The sequence below is a fragment of the Mus musculus genome, chromosome 19 (genome assembly GCF_000001635.26).
Source record: "Mus musculus strain C57BL/6J chromosome 19, GRCm38.p6 C57BL/6J".
In the NCBI taxonomy this organism is placed as follows: Eukaryota; Metazoa; Chordata; class Mammalia; order Rodentia; family Muridae; genus Mus; species Mus musculus.
In genome coordinates this window covers 45,466,463-45,490,795 of record NC_000085.6, presented here as the reverse complement: position 1 = coordinate 45,490,795, position 24,333 = coordinate 45,466,463, and the positions used below count along the sequence as shown (strand labels likewise).

At 41.0% G+C, this 24,333-nt stretch overlaps 1 protein-coding gene across 29 annotated transcripts in view; it reads right to left on the bottom strand.

Annotated features, from left to right (window-relative positions):
• Btrc (beta-transducin repeat containing protein) overlaps positions 1-24,333 on the bottom strand; it is a 169,656-nt gene that overhangs the window by 42,548 nt on the left and 102,775 nt on the right. For 22 of the 29 annotated variants that reach the window (XM_011247123.3, NM_001360124.1, NM_001360120.1 and 19 more), the window contains one exon: positions 19,692-19,781. The exons of the other annotated variants lie outside the window; for them this stretch is intronic. In XM_011247123.3, the coding sequence (XP_011245425.1) occupies positions 19,692-19,781 (90 nt within the window). The remainder of the gene's footprint in view (positions 1-19,691; positions 19,782-24,333) is intronic. 29 annotated transcript variants of the gene reach the window in all.

Here is a 24,333-nt window from a genome sequence, read left to right as displayed (position 1 = left end):
AACGCTTGTTAATGCATGTTAAATGCAGCAAGAAATAATCCTAAGAGGCAGGGTGCAGGCCTCTCAGCGCAGTGAAGGAAGTAAATGACTTGTAACTTCTGGAAGTCTTGGTTATCTGCAGGTAAAACTTTAATAACCCTTAGAGCATCGAGGGACTAAAGACATTTCTCTCTGGAATACGTCGGTAATTGTTTTCTTAATTTATCCAGGAAAGGCTTTACTTTGGATGCAGCATCTGTTTTTTTTTTTTAAGGAGAGGTGATCAGAATAACTTGCTCAAACTCACATAAATTAGCAAAGTTCAGACTAAATTTCAAAATGCAGCTGTTATATAAGCTGTATGGGGTTTCTAGAACACAGGTCTGGTTCTTCTTTTTAATAATCAAATTACTCTCAAGTAAATGGCCGGGCAGGAGCTGGAGACCAGCGCTGGGCTGTAAACACCTTTTGTGTAGCCAAGAGGTTTCCGTACACAGCACGACCATGAGCATCAACTGAAGCTAGCCCTGATGACCGTCTGCACGAGTTATGTTTATGTATTTAGAATGCTGTAACTATAACCAAGTCACAATGAGGCCTTGATCTGATTGCACTACAGCTCCCCTCTTACTTGGTGATAATCCTGGGTAAACTAGTTAGCCTTTCTGGGCTTCAAGCTCCTTATCTACAAACAGTGACACTCTACTTTGTTGGAAGCACTAACGTTAAGATAAAAGTGAGAAAACATACATAAAAGTATTTAAGGAGAGACCCTAAGAAGGACTAATGATAAGCATGGCTTTCTCGTGAAAGAACAGCAACCTCACACTGTTGGTTATAATTACCTTACCACTTTATTAATGGAACCTTTTGGTTTTTCAACTATATGCAGAAACTCTTACTTTCAAAGCAGACTTTAAGCCTTGGAGGACAGAGATAAATCCTTTGAATCTATATAGTAGCAGCACAAAAATAGGTGGCAAAGCTCAATTTTTAGTCCAAACATATAAGGAGTGGCTATCGCTTTTTGAGAGCATCCTGGGACAAAATAGATGAAGCCCCCCCATGGCTGCCTGTGTTAACCCTGACTGTCGTGTGGCATGGCTGCCTGTGTTAGCCACTGACTGTCAGTGTGTCAATGCTTTGCCTACAAGAAAACTGACAAGCTTACCTACTTTCTAAGACTGGCTTCAACGTTTGCATGTAACAAATTTAAAGAATGACCACAAGCTGGGCATGATGGCTTGAGGCCTATAACTCCAACACTTGGGAAGGGGAGGCAGGAAGGTTTGAATTCAAGCCCAACCTGTATAATCTTTTTGAGATCTACCTGGGCTGCAGAGTGAAACTCACCTGTACAAAGAAAAAAATAATTTTTTAAGCTTAAAAATATTAAGTCTTCAGTTAAGAGTCAAAACTAAACCTCCAAAAAGAAGGAAGACCTATGTCAGCTCAACATTTCCAAACACCCTGGCACTATGGGAGACCCTAGGATGGGGCTGGGAGAAACCTGCCTCCTCACGCTGCCCCGCCTCACTCTGCCCCGCCTCCTCACTCCACCCCCCCACCCCCCTCTGCATCTGCATTCTTGCTGCTTGTGTACCACCCTCCTCCTTGCCAGGATTTAATAAAAGGTTTTCTAGAAAACCATCAGTAAATGAATGCTTATCTCTACTAAAAGTTCCTTTACTTGACACATAGAGGCAAAAGAAATGCTATACACCAACTGGTTTTATTTACTGGCAAAATCCAAGTAGTAGGACTGCACAAAGTCTACCAACAGGTATGAACCCCCTACGGCTTTATTATCAAGAGTTCAATATCATTCATGTCAGACAGTGATTGCTCTCTGTCCTTTTAATAGCTTGTTGTACTAGATGATTTTCTTTTGGACTCTGAAGGTTATCAACACGCCCACAGTTGGGGTGACACACTGCCACTCTAACAAACAAAGAGGACACACACTGGGCCTGGGTTTCCATTTGGAGAAATTAAGTTTCACTGGACATTAGAAACAGGCACCTGCTTCTATGAGAGAAGCACTTAAAACCTCATCATCACCATTATCATCTCGAGACAGGGTCTCTCTCTAGCCCTGGCTGTCCTGGAACTCACTATGTAGACCAGGCTGGCCTCCAACTCAGAAGAGATCCTGCCTTTGCCTCCTGAGTGCTAGCATTAGAGGTAAGCACTATGCTGGCTGACAGCAGTGTTTTTGGTAATGAACAATCCAGTGGGCCTGTGTTTTAAGTAAGAAAGGCTGGACAGTGGGCTGACCAGGACAGCAGCAGTAAGAAGACAGGCTAGTGATCAAGACATGTATGTTCATGCCTGTAATCTCAGCACTTGGAAGACTGAGGCAGGAGGATTGTTTCAAGTTACAGGCCACCCTTAGCTATGCAGTGAGGTACTGGCTCAAAGAACCAAAGAAAAAAACCCAAGCAGGTAAAAAAAGATTAAGACATTTTGGAGAGGATTTTTAGACTAACATCATGGAACCAGGGCACACTATGGAGGAAGCAAAAGACTGGACTGTTTTACAGTTAGGATTGAAGAGTCTCAGAGTGGCTCAAGATCAGGTCCAGTGTCAACTATGAACTGGGTGACCTTAGCAAGCCCTTCACTCAATCTCCCCCTTTTCTTCTTCTTTAACCCCAAAGACTTAACACCACTTGTTCCTGAGGGTTGATATAATAACAGGTTATGTGCACACACATAGATAACAGCATATATGTTCTTAACAAAGAAAAGAATTAAAAACAAAATGTACTGATGATATTAATGTCCTTACTGCTACTGAACTACATACTTAGAAACGGCTACATAGTTTCTAAGTTTCTTTCTGGGGAGAAAGTTGAGGGAGACACACTATAAAAACAAAGCCTGAGTAGAGACACAGGGCTCAGTGTGGATGCTTACTGCCTGTTCTCCTGGCTTTAATCTCAATCACTGGGCTGGGGGTGCAGGGGTGTGTGTGAGATGGAAGAACTACCATAAAACTACCCCCCTCTCTTACCCACACCCACGATAGGCGATATTTCTATCCTCTTCCAGAATGCTACAGTAAAGCCGGGCATGGTGACGCATGCCTTTAATCCCCGCATCTGGGAGGCAGAGGCAGGTGGATTTCTGAGTTTGAGACCAGCCTGGTCTACAGTGAGTTCCAGGACAGCCAGGGCTACACAGAGAAACTCTGTCTCAAAAAACAGAATGCTACAGTAAAAAAAAAAAAAAAAAAAAAAAAAAGGCCAGGCAACGCTAAGCACTGGCTGGCAGGGTAGAGGACAAAGGCTCTCTCATCCTCTGAGGCCAGCAGTTTCTAGTTTCTTTCCTAGTTTCATATACATGTGAATGTATTTCATCTACATATTCATGAAATCATACCTGTGAGTGTTTTTTTTTAATTATCAAAAGCTGAAAGAAACCCAAATGATTGCCTACAGTGAAATATATAAATGGTAAGAAACATCTACTGTGAAATATTACCAATGGGTATATACAGACTGCAATTACCTGCAACAACGTGGATGATTCTTAAATATTTTTTGCCCAACTGACCACATACTGTAAGGGCTGCATGCTCTGTGTTTCAGAGCCAGGCAGAGCTAAGATAAGGAGCCGGAGGTGAGGGTTATGTTATCCCCAGGAGGGCAGTAGCTGACTTGGGGCAGGGGTGGGCTGTTAGGTTCCCTCTCAAACAGCTAGACTGCTGTCACCCAGGCCTGTTCACTTTGAAGAAACTCATCAACTCCAGAAACTCCTAGCATCACTAGATTATATTCACACAATCGTCTGGTTCTTGATAGACTGTCCTAACCATTATTTTCTGATATAAAGAAAGGAGTCATTAAACTAAAAAATAAAAATAAAAAAATTTTTTTTTTTAATTTTACTACAAAAGAGCCTGAGATTCTATCTCCTATTGTGACCCTGTGGCCACTCACAGACAATGGTTCCCACATGCTCTGAGCAAGGTTAGAGCTCCCTCTAGCACTCTTAACTAAGGCAACACCGCAGGCCCTTACAGAGCTGACACAATTTGGTGCTGCCCACAGTTAAATGCAATATGGTGATTTTTATTTTTAATTTGCTTTAATTGTTGCTATCATATGAATAATTAATAGGCTGCTTATACCAGTTTTGTAAAGTTCACAGTACAGAAAGCCAGGAGAGAAATATCTACTTACAAAGGAGGCTTAAAAATGGTTATAACTGCTATAATATGAGAGAATTTGGAATATTTATTCATGATTTGTGGCAACATTATATTCTACCAACAAAGAAACATGCTACTAAAAGCACTTCCTACTAGAAACATCTCCCCATCTCCCCGTCTCATCTGCGCTGCTGGCTGCATAGCCACTGAGCCCACAGGGTTGCAGGAGTAAAGTAGGTCAGGGCTGGGAGGACCTTGCTCTTTGGTGGAGGACAACCGCAAGATGTGGCTGCAAACATTTAACCCAATTCCACCCACTCTAAGACAAGCCTTCACTAGCATTTACTGAACCCCTGGACAACAGAGGCTACTGAACTACCAGCCTACTGCGTCTAGGTTCTTTCCCATGTCTTTGAAAACTCCTTTCGTCACTGGGACCTCAGCCAGTGAGAATTATGACTGTATCAATGACTCTACCCAACAAAGTCTACTTCATGCTTGAGTGTCATCACAAAGTATAGTTTAGACACAATATTGTAATCCTACACAATCTACATAGAACTTGGGCCAATGCTGAAAGTTCAACAACTGTAGCATGTATCTATATAGTCCTTCTGGGAAAGCAGCCAGAAGCAAAGGGGTCATTTTTCACTGCTGAATTTCAACCCCACACACTGCAAGAAACACTGCTTACTAAAATTCTTGTCAAAAATCAATACACATATAACATCAGATAATAAGTTCCTTGAACCATGAGGAATGAAAAAAAATACAGTTTTCTTAAAGGTAAATTCATTAAGGAAGACTAATGGGGACTATCCTATAGCTTGCATTCAGAAAATTAAGAATTTTTTGAATAATGATATGAAACAAGCTTTAGCTGTTTTAAAAATGACCCTCTTTATTTATTTATTTGTCTATTTGTTGATTTGTTTTGTGTGTGTTGGGGGCACGTGTGGAGGTCAGAGGACCACCTGTGGAAGGCAGCTCTCTCCTACAGTGTGGAACCTGGGGACTTAGGTCATTCAGTACTATAACAAGTACCTTTACCTACTGAGCCATCTCACCAGCCCCCCTCCCCCTTTCCCTCCCTGCATGAGCAGTGCGAGCAGTGAGTGAGCACATGTGAGTGGAGGCCAGAGGGGGCCCTTGGTGTCTTTCTCCATCTCTCTACACCTTTCTTACTGAGCTTTCTCAGTTTGAATCCACAGCTCACCTATTTGTCTAGTAAAGTGAGCTAGCTCCAAAGAACCCATCTTTGTTTGCTAGCATATCACAGGGGTCCCCGACACCACCGGAATTGATGTGGGTCTTGAGGATCTAAACTTCAGGTCTCATGCTTGAGTTCTTTACCAAGATGAGTCGGCCCTTAGCCCTCATTAGCATTTTCTTTTTTTTTTTTTAAGTATAAAAATTCCTTTCAAAAGTAAATGAAGCTAATGCAGTAGTGTGATCTCTGCACTCAGGAGGCTGAGGCAGGAAACTGCATAATTTACAGACTAGTCAGGGCTACACACTGAGAACCTTGCAAAAAAAGGGGGGGGGGCTGGGGACGGAGACAGAGAAGGAAACTGAAGGAAGTATTATGTGTATGTGTGTGTGACAGAGTAGTATATTTGTGATGAAGGAAGTTTAGCAATTTTCTAAAGTACATTTTTACCATTTTACTTTTATTATTTGAAAAGATGAATAGCAGCCTGTGTGACTCCTCGCTCATGTCCTGGCACCAAGCCTGTATATGGTAGACATCAGTCTTTTCTTCACATTCCATAAAGCCACCTTAGTTTGGTCACATTAACATGGCCACAGTGATTCCAAAGGCAGATCAAACCAGGAGTGAAATATCAGCTGAAGCAGTTCTTCATCAACCGATAGAGCCTCAATCACAACGGCGCCTTCCTCAGACAGGAGTCACTACAGCTTCCTTTCAATTCACCTGTGTCTGCTGGGAGCTCTATCATCAACTAGAACAAGAGTGACAGCTCTAAATGAACACGACAGAAAAGCTAGTGGATGCTGCCTCTTGGTTTAGCCATTTCGCTCTCTTTTGTAGCAACCAAAGGCTTCAGAATTCTGGCATTAATTAAGCAACAGTTTTATTACACACAATCAAAGCCTGGAAGAAAATCCTAACCGACAACAAGAGGAGATTACAAGGTTCAATAAACACTTGTGGTTTTGCGTGGTTGCTAATTGAGGGGTTTAAAATTTTTATCATCCAATACAGAATGCTGAAGAGAACAAGGAGCTTCAGATGCGCTGCTGTGGGGTGATTTTTCTAGACCCAACTCACACACTGCCACCATCTCCACTTCGCTACTTTGACAGTTACTTCAACATTTAGCCAACACCACACAGGCAACCTTTTAGATAATCCTCCGCTTCTGCAGCATCTGCTTTAGTCTTCTATGCACTAACACACGTAAACAGTGGTTGAAAGCACAGGGCCATGCTTCTAGATTGTCTGAATTAAAATTCATGCTCTGTGGTGTCTTCTATGCCTGATCAGAATTAAAGTTGACCAAGTGCACAGCAGGACAAACGTGTGTAAAATCTTTAGGTAGAAGTGTGATGCATTACACACCCAGTCAACAGTAGTACAAAAGGGTTTCCAACCTAGTTCTTTAAAAACAAATTTGGGATGACGTGCTGGCTCAGTGGGTAAAGGCACTTGCCGCCAAACCTCATGAACCAGATGTGGTCTCACAGAATGGAGGGAGAACACCCACATCTGTGAGTTGTTCTCTGAACTCCATACACAGGAATGTACTTGAACATACTCTGCAAACAAACACACAAAGAAAATGTAAAAAATCTAATTCATGACATTTCATTCCAAGCCAATGAAACTCAACAAATAATGTGAGACTCTACTTCGAACAAAAGAAAAATAATCCTAAGTAAGCTATAGGGTTTGTCTTCCATAAACCCAGCTTTTATAGGTAACACATGAGCCAGGCATAGTGACTCATGCTTGAAATCCCAGAATGCAGCGGCCTGAGAGGCACAATGTTCAGAGTTTGAGCTCAGCTTAGACCACACAGCAAATTCCAAGCCAGCCTGGGTACAGAGTGAGACATTGTTTAAAACAAACAGAAAAACTAAGAAAGGCTTAAAACAAAAACTAAAACTTAAAACAAAAATTAATAAACAAGACTAAGTACTAACACCAAAAAAAAACAAAACCAAAAATTAATAAATGATAGGCTGACTATATAAATGAAATAACTCATTTTATACATCTTCAGTGGAGGCAAAGCAGAAAGTAGCTAACAGTTTGAGTCTCAAGCTTTAGAAGTTTCAAAAGCACTAAATAATGGCATTATGTTTGTAGCCAATGACCACCTAAACAACCAATGAAAAGGTAGTAGTAATAAAATCATTTAATATAGAAAACTATGTCACTGTAAATGAAACATTGTAATCTGGATACACATAATTTTAATAGTTTACTAATCAGGACAAAATGTAAAACAAAAGCTTTGTTTCATGGAGTTAATACATTTCAGAAATCATTTCTTTGCCCTAAGTTATTATCTAGGGAAAAATTTAAAGAAAATTTCTCATCTATCAGCTTTAAAGTATGAAATGACACAGAGTTAATTTTTAAAAACAACATAAGTCAAGATTGAAGAAAACATTTTTCTCCTACCAAGATTTCTCATCTTATTATTAACTTGTCATTCGTAAGTCTAAAAAGTCACCCAGGTCACTAAGAAACAACTTGAAAAGCACTAATAAACAGTGAACAAGCAAACAACAACTACAACACCACCCCGACCACCTGGTAGTGACAGGGCATAAACTTCAGCAAAAAGCAATCAATCAACCAATCAATCAATCAATCAATCAATCACCAAAACCAAACCAAAAGCCCAGCCCAGCCCAACCAAACAAACCCCAACCCCCCCGAGCATGGTGGTATTACAAAATGAATGGTAAAGCAATGTCACTGGAGGCAAAAAACCATTAACCTCTCCTCAGGGAGGCGAACTGAAGCACTTCAGGATCTAGGCTAGCCTGGGTTACAGACTGAGACCTTTATTCGAAAACAATGAGGAGGAGGAGGGAAGAGGAGGAGGGAGGAGGAGGAGGAGAATGGTGAGGAGGATGAAGAGGAGGAGGAGGAGGAAGAGGAGGGAGAGGGGGAGGGCGGGGGGTGGGGTGGGCAATGCCAGTGATATCCAGGAAACTGATTTTTAAGGTCGATAATTAAACTGTCAGGTTGATAATAACTCCAAACCCAAGAGTAAGAAAAAAATGCAAACTGAAAATGAACCTCACACACTGATGTAAATAAAGCTACTCTTTAGGTTGCCCATTAATCCACAAGTGGCACATTCATCTTATTTACAGTATTATACCCCCTGCCATGATATTCCATTACAGAGTCACGCTACAGACTCCATAGTTAACACTGTAGGAAACACTCCTTCTTAAACATGGCTCTCTCCCTATAGTTCTTCTCTTTTGCCTCCCTCTTATATCTAAAAAAAATAGTATAATTAAATTTCTTATGCTCATTGATATTTCTAGGAAAGTATGGCTTAAATCTGAAGTGATGTTTGAAGAACACTGTTAAATTTATGTTCCATCTTCTAGAACTACTTTAGCATCCCTGGGTCTCATCATTTCAGTTCTTTTGTGAGCAAGAGCTTCTTGTGTGGCCTTATAAATCTGTACAGGAAATTCACATAACAATTACCTGTCAAAAACTCCTATTCTTTCCCAGAGAATGAATGCGTAGACAGTCATACCCGCAGACTCAGCATTGACATTTGTAAAAAAAATTTTCATGGCCTCTCTAAGCATTCGTCCTTATGCTAGCCTCTTCTTCTGAGAGAGAAGATTTCCCAGTCTAACTAAATTCTGATACCCTCAGATACTATGTGTACATAACCAGCAACCTTTGTAATCTAGAAGCACAAATAGAAACAAAACTATTTACTAAAAAGAAGATAGAAAAACCAGAGCTTTGAAGCCTTAAAGAGCAATGGTTTTTGGCCTTTTTTTTTATATTAACTTATTTACTATGCATGTGCACAAGTGTGTACATACATGTCCATGCGTGCATATGACACAGCCTGTGTGTGAAGATGAAAAAAATTTACAGGATTCAGTTCTCTCCTTCCATGGAGTCTGTGGGGGACACTACTCAGGACTGTCAAGCTGGGCAGCGAGCACCTTTACCTGGTAAGCTGTCTCGTCAGCCCCAGAGGTTATGCTTTCAATTGTCAAAATTAATAACTAAGTTTAAGTGGGGAAAGAGGTTTTGGTATAAAGACTAACATAACAATGCCTGCTTATACTTTGAAGAGCTGTATTCCAGAACAACTTTTATGAGTTGTTTATGAGTGATGTGCATGCATGGGTATCTGCACCATGTACATGTCTAACCGTGGGCATCAGATTCCCTGGAGCTGTGCACCGTTGTGGTCTACCCCGTACAAATTAAACCTGGATCCTCTGCAAGAACAAGTGCTCTTAGCCACCAGGCCATCTCTCCAGCCCCAGAGTAACTTTTAAAACAACTACTAAGATGTGAGTCACCAGTCTGAGCTGCTTGTTTACTGGGCCCCACTCATTCTCTATGCAGAACATGAGGTATGAGGTCACCAGAGTCCCTCTCAAGTCCCATATACTGCTCGTCAGGTAAGTGGTTGTTATGCATTACTGACTAAGCAGCTAGCACTAACAGAATCCCTGAATGGGTAACCTCAAGTGCTGAGTTTTCTGAATGCAGATACTGAATAAGCAGTAAAGGGGAGGGGCAGCAGGAAGGTGAGAAGAGCCGGTGCTAGATGTCAAAGTAGAAATCAAATGGAGAAAAATTCTAAAGGGCAGCGGACTGGTTGGAGAATACATGAGGCCTCAATATACTATTGAAAAGCATTCTAGTGAGCAAGAATTTTGAGTTCAGAGAAATCTCAACTGAAATCTTGTTTCTTTAACTTAAAGACTGGGGGTGGGGTGGGGTGGTGGCCAAGTCCTCTAAGCTTCAGGGTTCATCATCAGGTTTGCATTTGAAACTGATAATGCATAGCTAGTCCTGCAGGACTTAAAGGCAGAGCCTCAAAACCACATTAATGTATTTGCTTTTCCTCAAACTTTTGAGTAGAAAGAAGACTGAAATTATAGGAAAAAGAACATTTGAGTTGGGGGCCCACATTTGCCTAGCACGTACCATGTACTGAATAAATCTCTATTACTGAGTGTGGGAATGGGGTGCATAGAAACAAAATGGACATTTAAATCTTCACAAGGTGCTAGGTGTGGGGTGCACACCTCTCATATCTGCGATACGAGCACTTGGGAAGTGAAGGAAGAAGGGCTGAGTTCCAGGCTAGGCTGGGCCACATAGCCAGTGTGTTTCAAAATCAAACCTGAGTTTTATCAAGGAATGAAGGCAGTTGCTGTGTGAGTGTAGGACCCTAACTAATAGCCTCACAGGTCCACCCATCTCCTGCATAAGCACCTGAAACAAGCAGGAACTGGGTAAGTTCCTAAGGACTAAGGACAATTTCTCAAGGCTGAGCCATGGGTTATGCTGGGGTGGGAAGAATTTAAGATGGCTGGGTACTTTGCTCTTCTAGGAGGTCAAAGGGAGTTCCTTACCTACTTAGAAGGGACATTTATAAAATTCCTAGTATAAACAATAAAAACCTACAAGACAGAGCCCTAGTCCCTGATGGCAGAAGGCATCTTTCTGGAGACGAGCTGAGTATCAGCAGACTTCCAGGACAGATGAGCTCCCGATTCTCATGAAGGAAGGATAACAGCGCTAAATCCTTAAAGGAGCCGGTCCTAGACTGGAAAAGCATTTACAAGCTGAAGTCACAGTACGAGAATAACATTTTACATGTGTGGGTCCTGAGCTCATGGGCTTGGGAAGGTCCAAATGAAGGGCTCAGGTTTCAGAAACTTGTAAATGACCTTCTTCCACCATGTGACCAAAACATGATTCATGGAGAGCTTATGAACCCAGGCTTCTGAAACCTTAAAACGCACAGAAAGGAGAATGTATTTTTCTGCCAATATCCATGAGAACCCATGATAGCTTTAAGAATAAAAATCCCTCTTCCACATTAAGGAATAGAGTGGGCTTTAAAAATATTAATATGAGCAACAAATTCAATATATTGAAGTATGCATCTGGAGACTCCTGGACACTATCTGCCATCATGTCATTGATCCTAAAAATGGCTTATACAAATTTCAGTCAAGGCTCACCATTAATTAAAATTCTGCTCTGACTGTATTAAGTATTTTGAGGGGAGACGGAGGTCAGACATGAAGTGCCTTTGTTTTCTGTTTTACATGAAAGCATAGTACTAGGGCCTTAGAGTGTCTATCTTACAGCTATAGGCCTAATGAGTTATAGAAATGATATAATCTATAATCGTTGTAAATGATTGAACAAGTCCTATTAGCTATGATGAGAAAAGATTGTCTTCTACAGAATCTCAATATTTTAGAGTATAGTATAGCTTTTTTTAACCTACCAATTATAAACTCAGATAGGTATATATAATCAAATTGTATTAACCCATTTAATAATGCTTAAGCCAATTAATTGTTCAAATCAAGAAATAAAGCTTAGTTTCTATACATTTGAATCCATCACATAGCATGCATTAAATGGCTTTTACAGTAAGCCATTACTTTTAAAGGGTGAAGACTAGAACATTGTGAAGTGCTTTGTCATCCTATACTTTCCCAAAGGATATAAAAAACACATACTTGGGCTGGAGGGACAGTTCAGTGGTCTTTCAGGACTTGAGTTCGGTTCCCAGCACCCACATGATGGTTCACAACCATCCATAACTCAAGTTCCAAGGGATCCATCTCCCCCTTCTGACTTCCAAGGGCACCAGGCACACATATGGTACACATACATACATGCAGAAAACCACTCATACACATAAAATAAAAAATAAATAAATCGAAATAGGCACATGCTCATTTGGCTAAAAGTTTCTCTCGTTAATATCTTCCATTGTGCTACACAAATGTTCTATTATAAGAATGATTAACAAGGTTACGACATTATTATAACTGAGCTTTAAATGAATCAATCAGCTTTTAGGTTCATAGATTTTCTTTTATCCCCCTCTTCCTTCCATAAACATCATACTTGATTGATATTCAATTCTCAATTACATAAATTGAAATAACACAGTGCCAACATTGAGAAGCCAATGGCACAAGAAATATACAAACAAAACAGCAAATTCCCTAATAAACAGAACCAGGAAAGGAACCCAATTTCAATATGCCACGGCTTGCTGCCTGGAGTTTGCTCCTCTTTTAAATAACTCAAAGTGACAGAATCCTCCAATCCATAAAACCCTTGTGTTACTTGCAGTGAAACACTCCACAATGAAGGAATGAGGTAGGGGGGCTGTCAGGGCAGAACTTCATAGAATCTAATTCCTATGGTTACTCATTTTATTTGTTTGTTTTTGTTTTAATCAAACTGTAAAACCCAGAATACAATACCAAAGAAAGTACTAGCAATCAAAACCCTAAATAATCCCCAAAGAATTAGAGCTTATAGATTATTAATACATTTGACTGTATTTGTGGCATTACTTTGGAAAGGAGGGGGCACTTCTTAAAATCTGTAATGGAGCTCTGGGGCAGAATCGCCATGCCCACACAGCAGGAGAGGGGCAGCAACTACACACAGCTTTCTCGGCCTCCAGAAACTGTGCCTGGCACTGTGCAGCTGAGGTGCTGTCTTCACCATGCCCTCTGTTTCTGCTCTTGCTAATTAAAAGGTTGATCACAGAACAATGCTCTTCTCATTAATTTCTGTGTTCCAATTGGGCAGGATCCCTGCTTACCCCACCTGATCTTTTCACACGGCTGAAGTTAATGTGACAGGAGCCTGAAGATGGATTACCTGCTGCCATATTGCCCATCGCCTCCAATCAGGAGCTATCTGTGTAAACTGATTGTTCTAATTTGCTCTCATTATTTTTACAATATCAGGAGAAAATAACGCACACAGCTCACTGTCAAAGTCATGAAAATCAGCCATTAGTTAAACCCAGACGCGGAGTGGCTTTATTAGAGGCACTGCAGTTTATTGATGTAGCTCTAGTCAAACAAGGCACCATTGCTCCACTAGAAGGAAATGTTTATACAGAAAGTAAATATTTATTGTGATAATACCCACAGCAACAGGGTATTCTGGAGAATCCTGGGCCTATTCTGAAAGTGTGGTTTTGACACAAATCATGTAGCAATGAAGGGATGGGCTGGCATAAGAAAGCAGGGAACATTTCATACAGTCAGAAGCATGAAAATGCATCTATTAACTGACATCTGTAAAGATTCTCTACCTCCCTTACCTCGTACGAATAAAAACCTCAGTCTGTGACTACATACAGCAATCAATAAGAAAGTGTACTTCAAATATGTTCTCTAATATTTTTTATAAAACAGAAATACTATTAACTAGGAACCTGAGCTATTTCTGTAAGAATAATACAGGTATATTTTAACTAACATTGTACTTGTAATTAATGTAAGTTTTCAACAAACTTAATTGGTAATCCTAATACTCCAGATATCCACAGTGCATTTTAGAATTCGATACCATGTAGGCAGTCCAGTACAGTAAGTCAAGCAAACAAGCTGGGCTGAACCCCTTTCAGTAAGCAGTGCTTTACTATAGCATACGGCAGAACTCTGCAAAAGGTTCTTCAGTGAGATAACATTGCAGGGATTTGTCCTGGACACAAACACACAGTATATGTGAATACATATATTCATGTAATACTAAACTTCCAAGGCAAAGGGTTTAATTTTGACATTTGTAGGCTTACCTAGCTAAGAACATCTTGTTAATGCTACCCAAAATACATTTTTAGGGAGCTTGGAGAGTGGGGGTACAAATAACAGAAACTGATGCTTTTAAATAATAAAGGAATCTGACTAATCCATACACTTTCCCCCATCTTGCTTCTTTGGAACTAGAAGGAAACATGGCTCCCTTCTGTTTTCTTTCTACACTGAGATTCCTAGGTAATGTGAAGGCAAGAGTGTGCCCTTCTTGCTGCTCCCCCTTTAATGGCCACTTTTCTTTTTCTAAGAAACATGTGCCATGCCTTTCTCCTTAAAATTCCTGCACTAAAAGACTGCACCATACTGCACTCCACAAAACGTGCTGATGGCGCCAATTACAAGCCCCCAGCCGAACGCTCCAGCCCCCACCATTCGGGCAGATTTATGCGGACTCTTGCCGACGTTATTACAAGTCAGAGTTTATTGGGAAATTGTTACATTATGCGGAGTGTCTAACAAATTGCTTATGCTGCTATAATTGGATTACAACAGCCGCTTGCTCCCACCGGTAAGATTAGGCAAGTAGGACTCCTGCCGATCTCTGAGCGTTAGCAGTAATTTTATTTGCCTTGCCTCTCTCTTTCCTAACAACATGCCTCTCTCCCTGCCAGCTGTCTGCTGAAAAGGCACAGGCTTGTTCCTTGGCCCTAACAATGCAATTACAGCCCCGCAGATCGCACTGTTTGTGCATTAAGTACAGAGCCAAAACGAGGCGAATTGATCGTTTGACTTTTGGAGAAGGCATGTGATCTCTGTGCGGGCGATCCGGCACGCATCAGTAGGCAGTGCTGCAGTCGATTCCTGATGAAGGCCCTTCCTTCTTCACCTCTCTTCTCCCATAGCCTTTCCTTCTTCACTGAGGAAGACGCTGACTGGGCTCATCTCATGCTGATCTACATCAACCCACAAAGACAAACTCAATCTTATTGGCTCCCTGGCTAGATTGAAATGTGAACAGGGTCTTTGGAGCATCTTGAAGTGCCTCAGTCAGATAGATCAGTGGCCTCCAACAGCTGAACCACGCTGTCCAAAAAAGCATTCGTAGAGAGTTCACTGATAAAGAGAAGTTTACATAGGCACTGGAGTTGGAATGGCTTTCTCAGCAGCTCTGCCTTTATTCAAGGGCCATGGAGAAGCAGTGCTGAGCCCTGTGTCCTGCCTGTCTGTGCAGATCTACTCTGCTGGAAGATGCTGGAGGCCTGTGTGCACAATCAATGCCGCTCAACTCCAGGCTTAAGAACAAGCAGGCTGAGCTCCACTCCAGGCAAAGTTTTAAACATGTTTTGTTGACAGCTTTCAGTTTCTTGTTTCTTCCTCCTGTATGTTTAACAACTAACTAGTGCCTGTAGCAACACGCCTGCACAGTGACTGGAGACTGGGAGATCGTTCATGAAGATTCTTGGATGGGTCTGGACTTTTGAAAATCAATTCTCTTTTGAACTTGATTTGAATTTGATCAATTTTAACACAGACTAAGATCTCTGTGGACACTTGCTTTATCAATGGTATGTACTACTTCAGGCTTCTGTTATACAACAAATGTGTTATCAATCTGTTAATCTGTTTTGTTTCAAATCTTTTGAGACAAAAAGTCATACACAAGCAGAGTGAGTGTATTCCACATTAGCTTGACAAGTATACACTCTAACCAATAAGTCGCTTTATTGTGTATTTCTGAAAACTGTGGTAACAAACAGGTGAGTCCTGAATTTCATTCCTGGCTTCTTTACACAGTATTATACTTCTGAGATTCCCCAATCACACTGGCCCTGATGATACAATTACACCTTGCTGTGTCCACCACAAAGCTAAGCTAAGGTCTGTCAGAAGGGCCTCCATGAAGACTTGCTCTTGTGGAACAGTATATTAGAGAAGCCTGTTAACATGTAGTTTAAAACTCAGAAGAAACTGTGAACAGCTGAAATGCCTTATAAATAGCACAGACCCAGAGGAAGTGCAAACGTCTGCACTGTGAATTGTAGATCTTAATTACCGACAATGGCTGGTACAGCAAGTAGCACGGAAAAAAAGTGAAACAGTTGCACTGTTCATGGTTGGCAATAATTCTTCAGGAAAATATTTACTATCAATCAGTTATGAGAAAAGGGACTCTGTGCTCGTAAAACAGCACGTTGCTTCTCATACCAGGACCATTTTGCTTCAGCATAATCTGAATTTAAACAGCTTGTTTCCTGCGGATATAATTTTGGAAATAAATAAAACAAGTCTTCTATCAAAATCTGGAGTGAGTGGGAAGGAACATCACATTTTTCTGTCTCGGTTTCAAACAGATTATTATCTCAAATAAAAGCCAGTAATAACAAAATAACAACAACAACAACAACAGATACAGAATGTATACAAGACCACCGAATGGGCTTATTCCAAACAAAGACAGAACTACCCCTGTCTAGGCCAGGAATCAAGGTAGAAGTATTTGAACAACTCAATTTTAACTATACATGTTTATGGAACGGGTGTGGGATATAAAGGTAAATTATGGAAAAGCCTCAAACCAAAATTTTCTGTGGTACATCAATAAAGTCAATAGAAAGATAACATAAAAATTAATGTTCTTAGTTTTCTTTCATAATTAAAAAACATGAAGGTTGACAATTAGGTACGATGTGATTATAGATTTGAGAGACTGAGTTGACAGTAATGACTGTCCATTTAAAGCTACAATAAATACAGAGCTCATCATCTCCAGACGAGTGTCCTAACTCCAGCACTGTGAGCAGACAGAAGGCTCTAAACTCAACGAGCTAGGCACGGTGGGGCACCCCTCTAATCCCAGCACAGGTGGGTTTCTGTGGGTTCAAGGCCAGAATGGTTCGCACAGCCAGGGTTACCCGAGACAAACAGACAGACAGACAGAAAAAGTAAACTATATACAAGACACTTCATGGCTTCAAATATTATCCGGAGCACTCCCCACTTTTAGTTTTAAATATTTTCTTGACCCTTTTTCCGGCAAGCTAAGATTCAGGAGACTGCTGTGAAGGTAACTTATGAAACAGCTGTGCTTTCTTACATTTTATAGCAAATTAAGGGGAGTGCCCTTTCCATACGGAAACTGCAAAACTAGAGTACCCAACAGAGGAGAGCTATATACAAAATAAGGTTCGTTTCTGCTTTTGAGAAGAACCAATACCTTCTGTAAAATGCAAACAAGCAATATTTAATAAAAAGGCTATAATTAGTACTTATACCTAAACCAAAATATGGACCTGCAGGCCACACTGGAGCACAATCTGAATCAGTAGCAGACAAACCATTACTAAGAAGTAAAGGTGAGGAAAAAGAAATAAAAAATGTTTAAAGATCCACAAACATAACTTTGAGTCATTTCTTTCAAGGGTCAAGCAGTAACTGAGGCCCAGAGAGACAGCATGAAATCACGAGACAGACAGAGCATGTTTAGCAGGGAGAGAGGACAACTCTCATTGGGGCCATGCTATTGTACTGTGGTAAACATTTTTTTCAGTTATGTATTTTTATCTGACAATCTGTCTCAAATCTGAAGCAATGAACTAGAAGACAGGATGTGGGCCAATAAGGAGAAGCAGGAAGTTGGTTGTGTTCCAACTGGAAATTATAGAAATCATTATTCAATTAGAGTGGTTAAGGGGACAATGAGAGAAAATAGGTGTCAGAATAATGTTAAGACAGGCAGGAATGGGAGGAGAAGGTCACCATCTGGGAGCAAGGAGACAGACATGATGAGCAGCAATGAGCAAACATTTCCTCACTCAAGAGCACGGAAGAAATTACACCACTGTGCCAGATGCCAGAAGATTTCTAACTGCACTACTCAAGTAGAGGGTAGAAAAAGAAACAACCCCACCCCCACACGGTAGAGACACACAGCAACGCGGCTAAGGAGTTCAGAAACACTGGCTTACCAAGTAGAGAAAAACAAAAGGAACAGATGCTCAGTTGGCCAGCTCTCAAGGAAACTCATTAAATTGTCGCCCTGTCTTTGGGTTGGTGCTCATGTTAAGACTTTGCCTTTGCCTTGTTTAGCAGCAGGAACCCACTTGTGACGAAAGCGAGAGCAGCGTGCACAAGCGTGAAAGCACACTTTCTCCACCCAGTCCCCACCCGGGGTCCAAGTGGCACCTGCAAGCTGTTACTAAGGAACTGAAATTTAAATCTAATTTACATTAATCCTCATTTTTGTAGCAAATTAAGATGTGGACTCAATACACAATTGATGAACCTACCTTTTGCTGCTATAATTTAAAATAAATCTGACATTACTCATATGGCTAATTCCAATGGCTATGTGTAATATGTTTTCAGCTAATAAAGCAGGGTTAAGAGATTACTATATGTTTTAGGAAATAGAATAAAAATTATTATTGCTACTATGTAACAATTTGATTGTGTTCCCCTCTAACCACCTCGTGTATGAGAACAGAGTCCTCAGGAACAGTTAGCAGAAGATCCAGGAGAGCTTGGCACTCCTTCCATCCTGAGACTACTCATAGCAAGGCTCCGTCTACCAAGATGTGAACTTTTAAGTAGACATTGAATCTATTGTCACAATCATATAAAAATTATTTTTATAAGCTACTGTTTATATTTTGTTGTAGTAACCCAAAAGAAATAAGATAGCTTTTCTTGAATTTTATAAGATAGAGTTCACATGATAGAAACAAAGTCTTACCTCTAATAGTAAATAAAAAAGAATAGATTAAGCTGAAATTTGGAAAAAATTGCAAAACAACAAAATCCTAAATGGTAATAAAGATGTTTTTTTTAAGAAAAACAGAAACAATGCCTGTGTACCATGCACATGCAGTGTTTATATTGGCCACAAGATGAAATTGGATCCCCTGAACTGTAGTTACAGATGGTTGTAAAGCCACCATGTGGGTGCTGGGAATTAAACCTGGATCCTGTACAGGATCAACCTGTGATCTTAACTACTGAGCCATCTCTTCAGCTCTGAAGATTTTAATTTGAAATATTATTTTTGTATCTAGAGATATAGCACATATTTATACATGAAAGACTTAGGCCATATGGACAGATAAAAACAGTTTTTCATTCAAAATCAAATGTGACATCTCTTTTGGTTTTGGTTTTTGGAGACAGGGTTTCTCTATGTAGCCCTGGCTGTCCTATAACTTGCTTTGTAGACCAAGCTGGCCTCTGCCTTCCAATGGGCTTAAAGGCATATACAGCTATGCCTGGCCAAGTAACAGTGGCACAACATAACTGGATCTCTGCTCAAGCTGTCAGCGTCAGTCTATCTCCAGAGCACTACGCCCACTCTTAGGGAGGCCAGCCATAGTGGTGCTTGTCTTTAATCTCAGTACTCGAGAGGCAGAGGCAGGCCGATCTTTGAGTTCAAGGCCAGTCTGGTCAACTTCGTGAGCTCTAGAACAGCAACGGCTATGTAGACAAAACAAAACAACTGAACAATAAAAACGAGACAGGAAGGAAGGTACAAAATAAACTGTTCATCATCTTATAATAACTCACTGATCTGTGTAACTGAATAAAAAGATTCTGTTGCAACTCAAGAGAAAGAAAACCCAGCTTTCAGTTCATTCTGTATAAAATAATACCTGCTATATTGTCTTCATAAATATATGGTCTTACGATCACCTGTCGTGACAACACTGAGTAAAGGCACCCACAGGCGCAGCTCTGGGGCAGTGTGCTCTATTAACTGCTGAGCATGGTTACTTACTTTGGCCACACAATTTTCAGTCTTCATAGCAGTGCTTGTTAGACATACTGTCTCTTGGTTTATGCAAAGCCTGGCACAGCTGTTGTAAGTCTGTAGAGACAAATTTCAAGAAAAAAAAAAAAATCACTTTTTTTTTTTTTTGGTAACGATACCAAAACACTGACACACATAGCTGTCAAGTTCTCTTCAATTTCTCTAAATCAACATACAATTCTATTTGTAAAACGGAGATTTGTAGTCGCTGAGGGACCAAGCAGAGAGGAGGAGGAAAGGACAGAGTCCATGAAAGCCAATGGTGTGCCCACGAATAAGTATGTGAGCAGTGAATACACGGTATGAATGGGAGATAGAGGATTGGATATTCAAGTTTTTAAAATGCAAAATTTAACCATATGTGATATAATCCCAACACTATAGAGGCCAAAGTGAGAAGATTTTAAGTCTGAAACTAGTCTGGGCAACAAAGTGATAAAACCTGTGAACCAATCAGTGGGGAGGATTGTAAATTAGAAGCCAGACCAGGCTGTACAGCCATTTCCAGGCCAGCCTGGACTACACAACTGGATCTTTCACAACCACCACAACAAAAGAAAACGGAATAAAGAAAGAGGAGGTCTGAAGTATGACTGGGAGCCTAATTGGAAGAAAATAACACACAGAGCACTAGGCAGTGCCTACAGTGTTGGCTGCACTACAGTCTGTCTTTAAGGAGAAACGCTTTCTTCATTCACCGACACAGGGTTTCTCTGTGTAGCCCTGTCTGTCCTGGAACTCAGAGATCCACCCGTCTCTACCTCCTGAGTGCCTGGATTAAAGGCATGCACAACACACCCGTGGATAAAATACATTTTAAAACATTTCTTTACTTTTAGTTTACGTGAGTTGGTGTTTTGCCTGCATGTATTCTGTGAGGGTGCAGGATCCCATAGAAATGGAGTTACAGACATTGTAAGCTGCCGTGTGGTGGTTGGGAATCGAACTCCGATACCCTGGAAGAGCAGCTAGTGCTCTTTACTGCTGATCTCTCTCTCCAGCTCCAAATGCAATGCTTTTTTTAAGGACTAAAATAAAAGCTATTTTATGTGTTTGAGTGTTTTCCTTGCAAGTATGTCTGTGCACCGTGAGTGCAGTGCTCACAGAGGCCAGAAGAGGGCATCACCTCTCCCTTGGACAGGGGTTACAGATAACCTGTCCTGTGAGTCAAATCCTCTAGAAGAGTACCTGTGTTCTTAACCACCAGCCATTTCTCCAGCTCCCCAAAAGCATTACTGATAACTGTCAATATATCAGGGAAATAAGAGAAAACGTACTCTTTAGTTTTTCACTGTTGTTTTAGGTTTTCTCTCTTTAAATAAAGATTTATCTTTAATGTTATGTATGTACCTGTGTTTGATTATGTCCACCTATGTGCTGGTGACCACAAAAAGCAACTAGATGTGTGTGAGGTTCCTCTGGAGCTGGAATTCCAGGCAATTGTGAGTTGTCTGACATGGGTGCCAAGAATCAAACTTAGCCCTCTCCAAAAGCAGTAAGTGCTCTTGACCTCTAAGCTCTGCAGCACTCAGTTATCCCTACTTGAGACAGAATCTCACAATATACTCCTGGCTGTCCTTGAAACTTGCAGCCATCTGTTCTCTCCTGCCTCGGCCTCCTGGTTATGTTTCCAATCTAAAATTGTTGTGGATAGCATAGAATCTGTAGGTAATTGTTCTCCGCTTATGCATGCATGAGAATCTCACCTGGGACCTGCTGAAGCACAATTTCCAGCAGAGGCTGACACTGCTGGCCTGGGAATGGTCTTTGAGAACCAACATAAATGTTTGTGTTGGAATTAAGGTGAGAGTAGATAAGCCACAAGCACTTAACATTTTAAAACCCTATTTTATGAATTGAGATACGCTCTAGATTTACTTAAGTTACGAAGATTTCTTTTTTAAACACTTCCTTAACTCAGCTTCCCACTAATATCAACACTTATCAGAACTAAGAAGCTGGGGCTGCAGCTATAACTCAGTGGTAAACTACACATCAGCCTAGCAAGCATCAAGCTCTAGCTTCAATCTCAAGCACCACAACACAACACCCAGGGAAGCACCGAGGCAGGCACAGCAGCACACACCGACAAGCCCTGCCCTTCAGCACCTCATACGGGGAGATAATAAGCTGAGCCCAACCTGGGCAACAAGACTGCTTGGAAGGGTTTGTTTTTTTTTAGATTAATTTGTGTGTGTGTGTGTGTGTGTGTGTCTGTCTGTCTGTCTGTCTGTCAGAGACTCAGAGGTCAGAGGACTATGAATCCTTGGAGCAGTGGTTCTCAGTCTGTGTGTGGTGATGCCTTTGGAGGGAGGGTCAAAAACCTTTCTACAGGGGTCACCTAAGACTACTGGAAAACATACATTACGATTATTTTTTTAAGATTTATTTATTATTATAAATAGGTACACTTTAGCTGTCTTCAAACACACCAGGAGAGGGAGTCATATCTCATTACGGGTGGTTGTGAGCCACCATGTGGTTGCTGGGATTTGAACTCAGGACCCTCAGGAGAGCAGTCAGTGCTCTTACCCAACGAGCCAATTCTTAACAGTAGTAAATTACAGTTATGAAGTAGCACCAAAAATAATTGTATGGTTGGAGGTCACCACAACACGAGGAACCTCTGCTCACTCTGGCCAATCCCACTCGCTCAGTCCCTGCTCTCTCTGGTCCAAAGATTTCTTTTTTATTATACATAAGTACACTGTAGCTGTCTTCAGACACAGCAGAAGAGGGCATCAGATCTCATTGTGGGTGGTTGTGGTTAACGTTAGGAAGGCTGAGAAGCACTGCCCTGGAGGTACAGGCATTTGTGAGCTAGCTGATGTGGGTCCTCAGCATGAGCACCTCTCCAGCCCTGGGGGAAGCTGACTGTGTATGAAGTACAGCCTCCAGTCAGCGTTGCGTCTCCTCACTAAGGCCTCCCCTGTCAGGAGCTGGTCCAGACCTTATCCACATTTATTTGTCATAGCTCCTCCAGTCTTCTATAACCTGGCACAAGTTTGCAGTTGTCCTGTCTTCCATGACTGACACTTCTAAATCAGTTAATCAATAGGATCTCCCTCAACTCATGATCAAAATAAGGTTATTATTTGACGGATACAAATGAAATGACAGGCCTGTCCTTCTCAGGGCATCAAACCAAAAGATGTGTTAACAGTTCTGGTGATACCTGTCCTGGTCAACTGGCTCCATGGTGAATGTGTCATTTTTCCCTTTGGCAATCATCAAATACATTAGAGGAAATAATTAGAGAGTGCGCACATAGTTTCTACTTTAAATTTCATCTGCTAAGTTTAGTATCCTTTGAAGGAGCTTGTCTATAGTCAATTTTTTAAAGATTTATTTATTATTATATCTAAGTATACTGTAGCTATCATCAGACACACCAGAAGAGGACATCAGATCTCCTTACAGATGGTTGTGAGCCAGATGTGGTTGCTGGGATTTGAACTCCAGACCTTCAGAAGAGCAGTCAGTGCTCTTACCCGCTGAGCCATCTCTCTAGCCCTATAGTCAGTTTTACTATAGTGCCCTAGTGGTGGCTCTTCAGCTCCTTTGTCCTTCTAGATTGTATGAGTTGGAACTTTCTGGAGGGAGAGTTGTGGTATCTTTCCACACTTACTTATTTGCTCACCTGTCTGTTTACAAAACCATAAACAGAGCTTAAATTTTTCTTTTGACCAACTGTTATTATTTTTCAAAGGTTGGTAGGAAAAAACCTTTCTCATCTGTAGTCCTGGCCCTTTCTATCAATATTATGAAATTAGTGTTTTGGTAAAAATACAAGTTGAAACATTTTGTTGTTTAATCATTTAAATTGAAATCATTTCAACATGTTAAAAGTACTTTAAAATTCTTTCCTTCCGTGTATGCCCTCATGTATAGATAGATGAGTGATGCGTGTGCATGTGTGTGTGCCTAGAGAAGCTAGAAGAAGAAATACACCGGAACCCTGCAACTAGAGCTCCGGACAGCTGTGAATCTCCATGTGGGTGTGGGGAACGGAAACTGGGCCCTCTCCAAGAGCCTCAAGTAATCTTAACCCCTAAAACAACTCTCAGGTCCCCATTAAAATTATCCTTATAAATTATTTTTTAAAAGTTCACATGAATTAACCAACATTTATTAAATAAACTAAAACATTACAGCAAAGAATTCTGCTTCCTTCAGGATGGTTGTTAGGCTATGCTTCTAATCCCAGGACTTGGGAAATAACTTGGGCTACACAGACCTTGTCAAAAGAACAAGGTGGGTGCAGGGAGGGAAACGGGGTGTGTGTGTGTGTGTGTGTGTGTGTGTGTGTGTGTGTGTGTGTGTGTGTGTGAATGAACACAACAAAAGAATTCTGTTTCCAACAATGGCAGAAATGTTACCACAAATTAACCTTCCTTGGGATGATAGCTTAAAGTGTTTTTGAAACCATGCAAGGCCCTGAAGATCGGCAAAAAGGGTGGGGGGGGGCACTGAAAAAGAACGACATTGGTGAGGTGTGAGTTTGGGTTTTCCCGGAAGCTCTCAAGAATCCATTCGGTGCATGGTGAATACAAGTTAGGAAGCCTTGGTGTATTAGGCTGAACTATCAAAGGACAGAGTTCAGAACTGC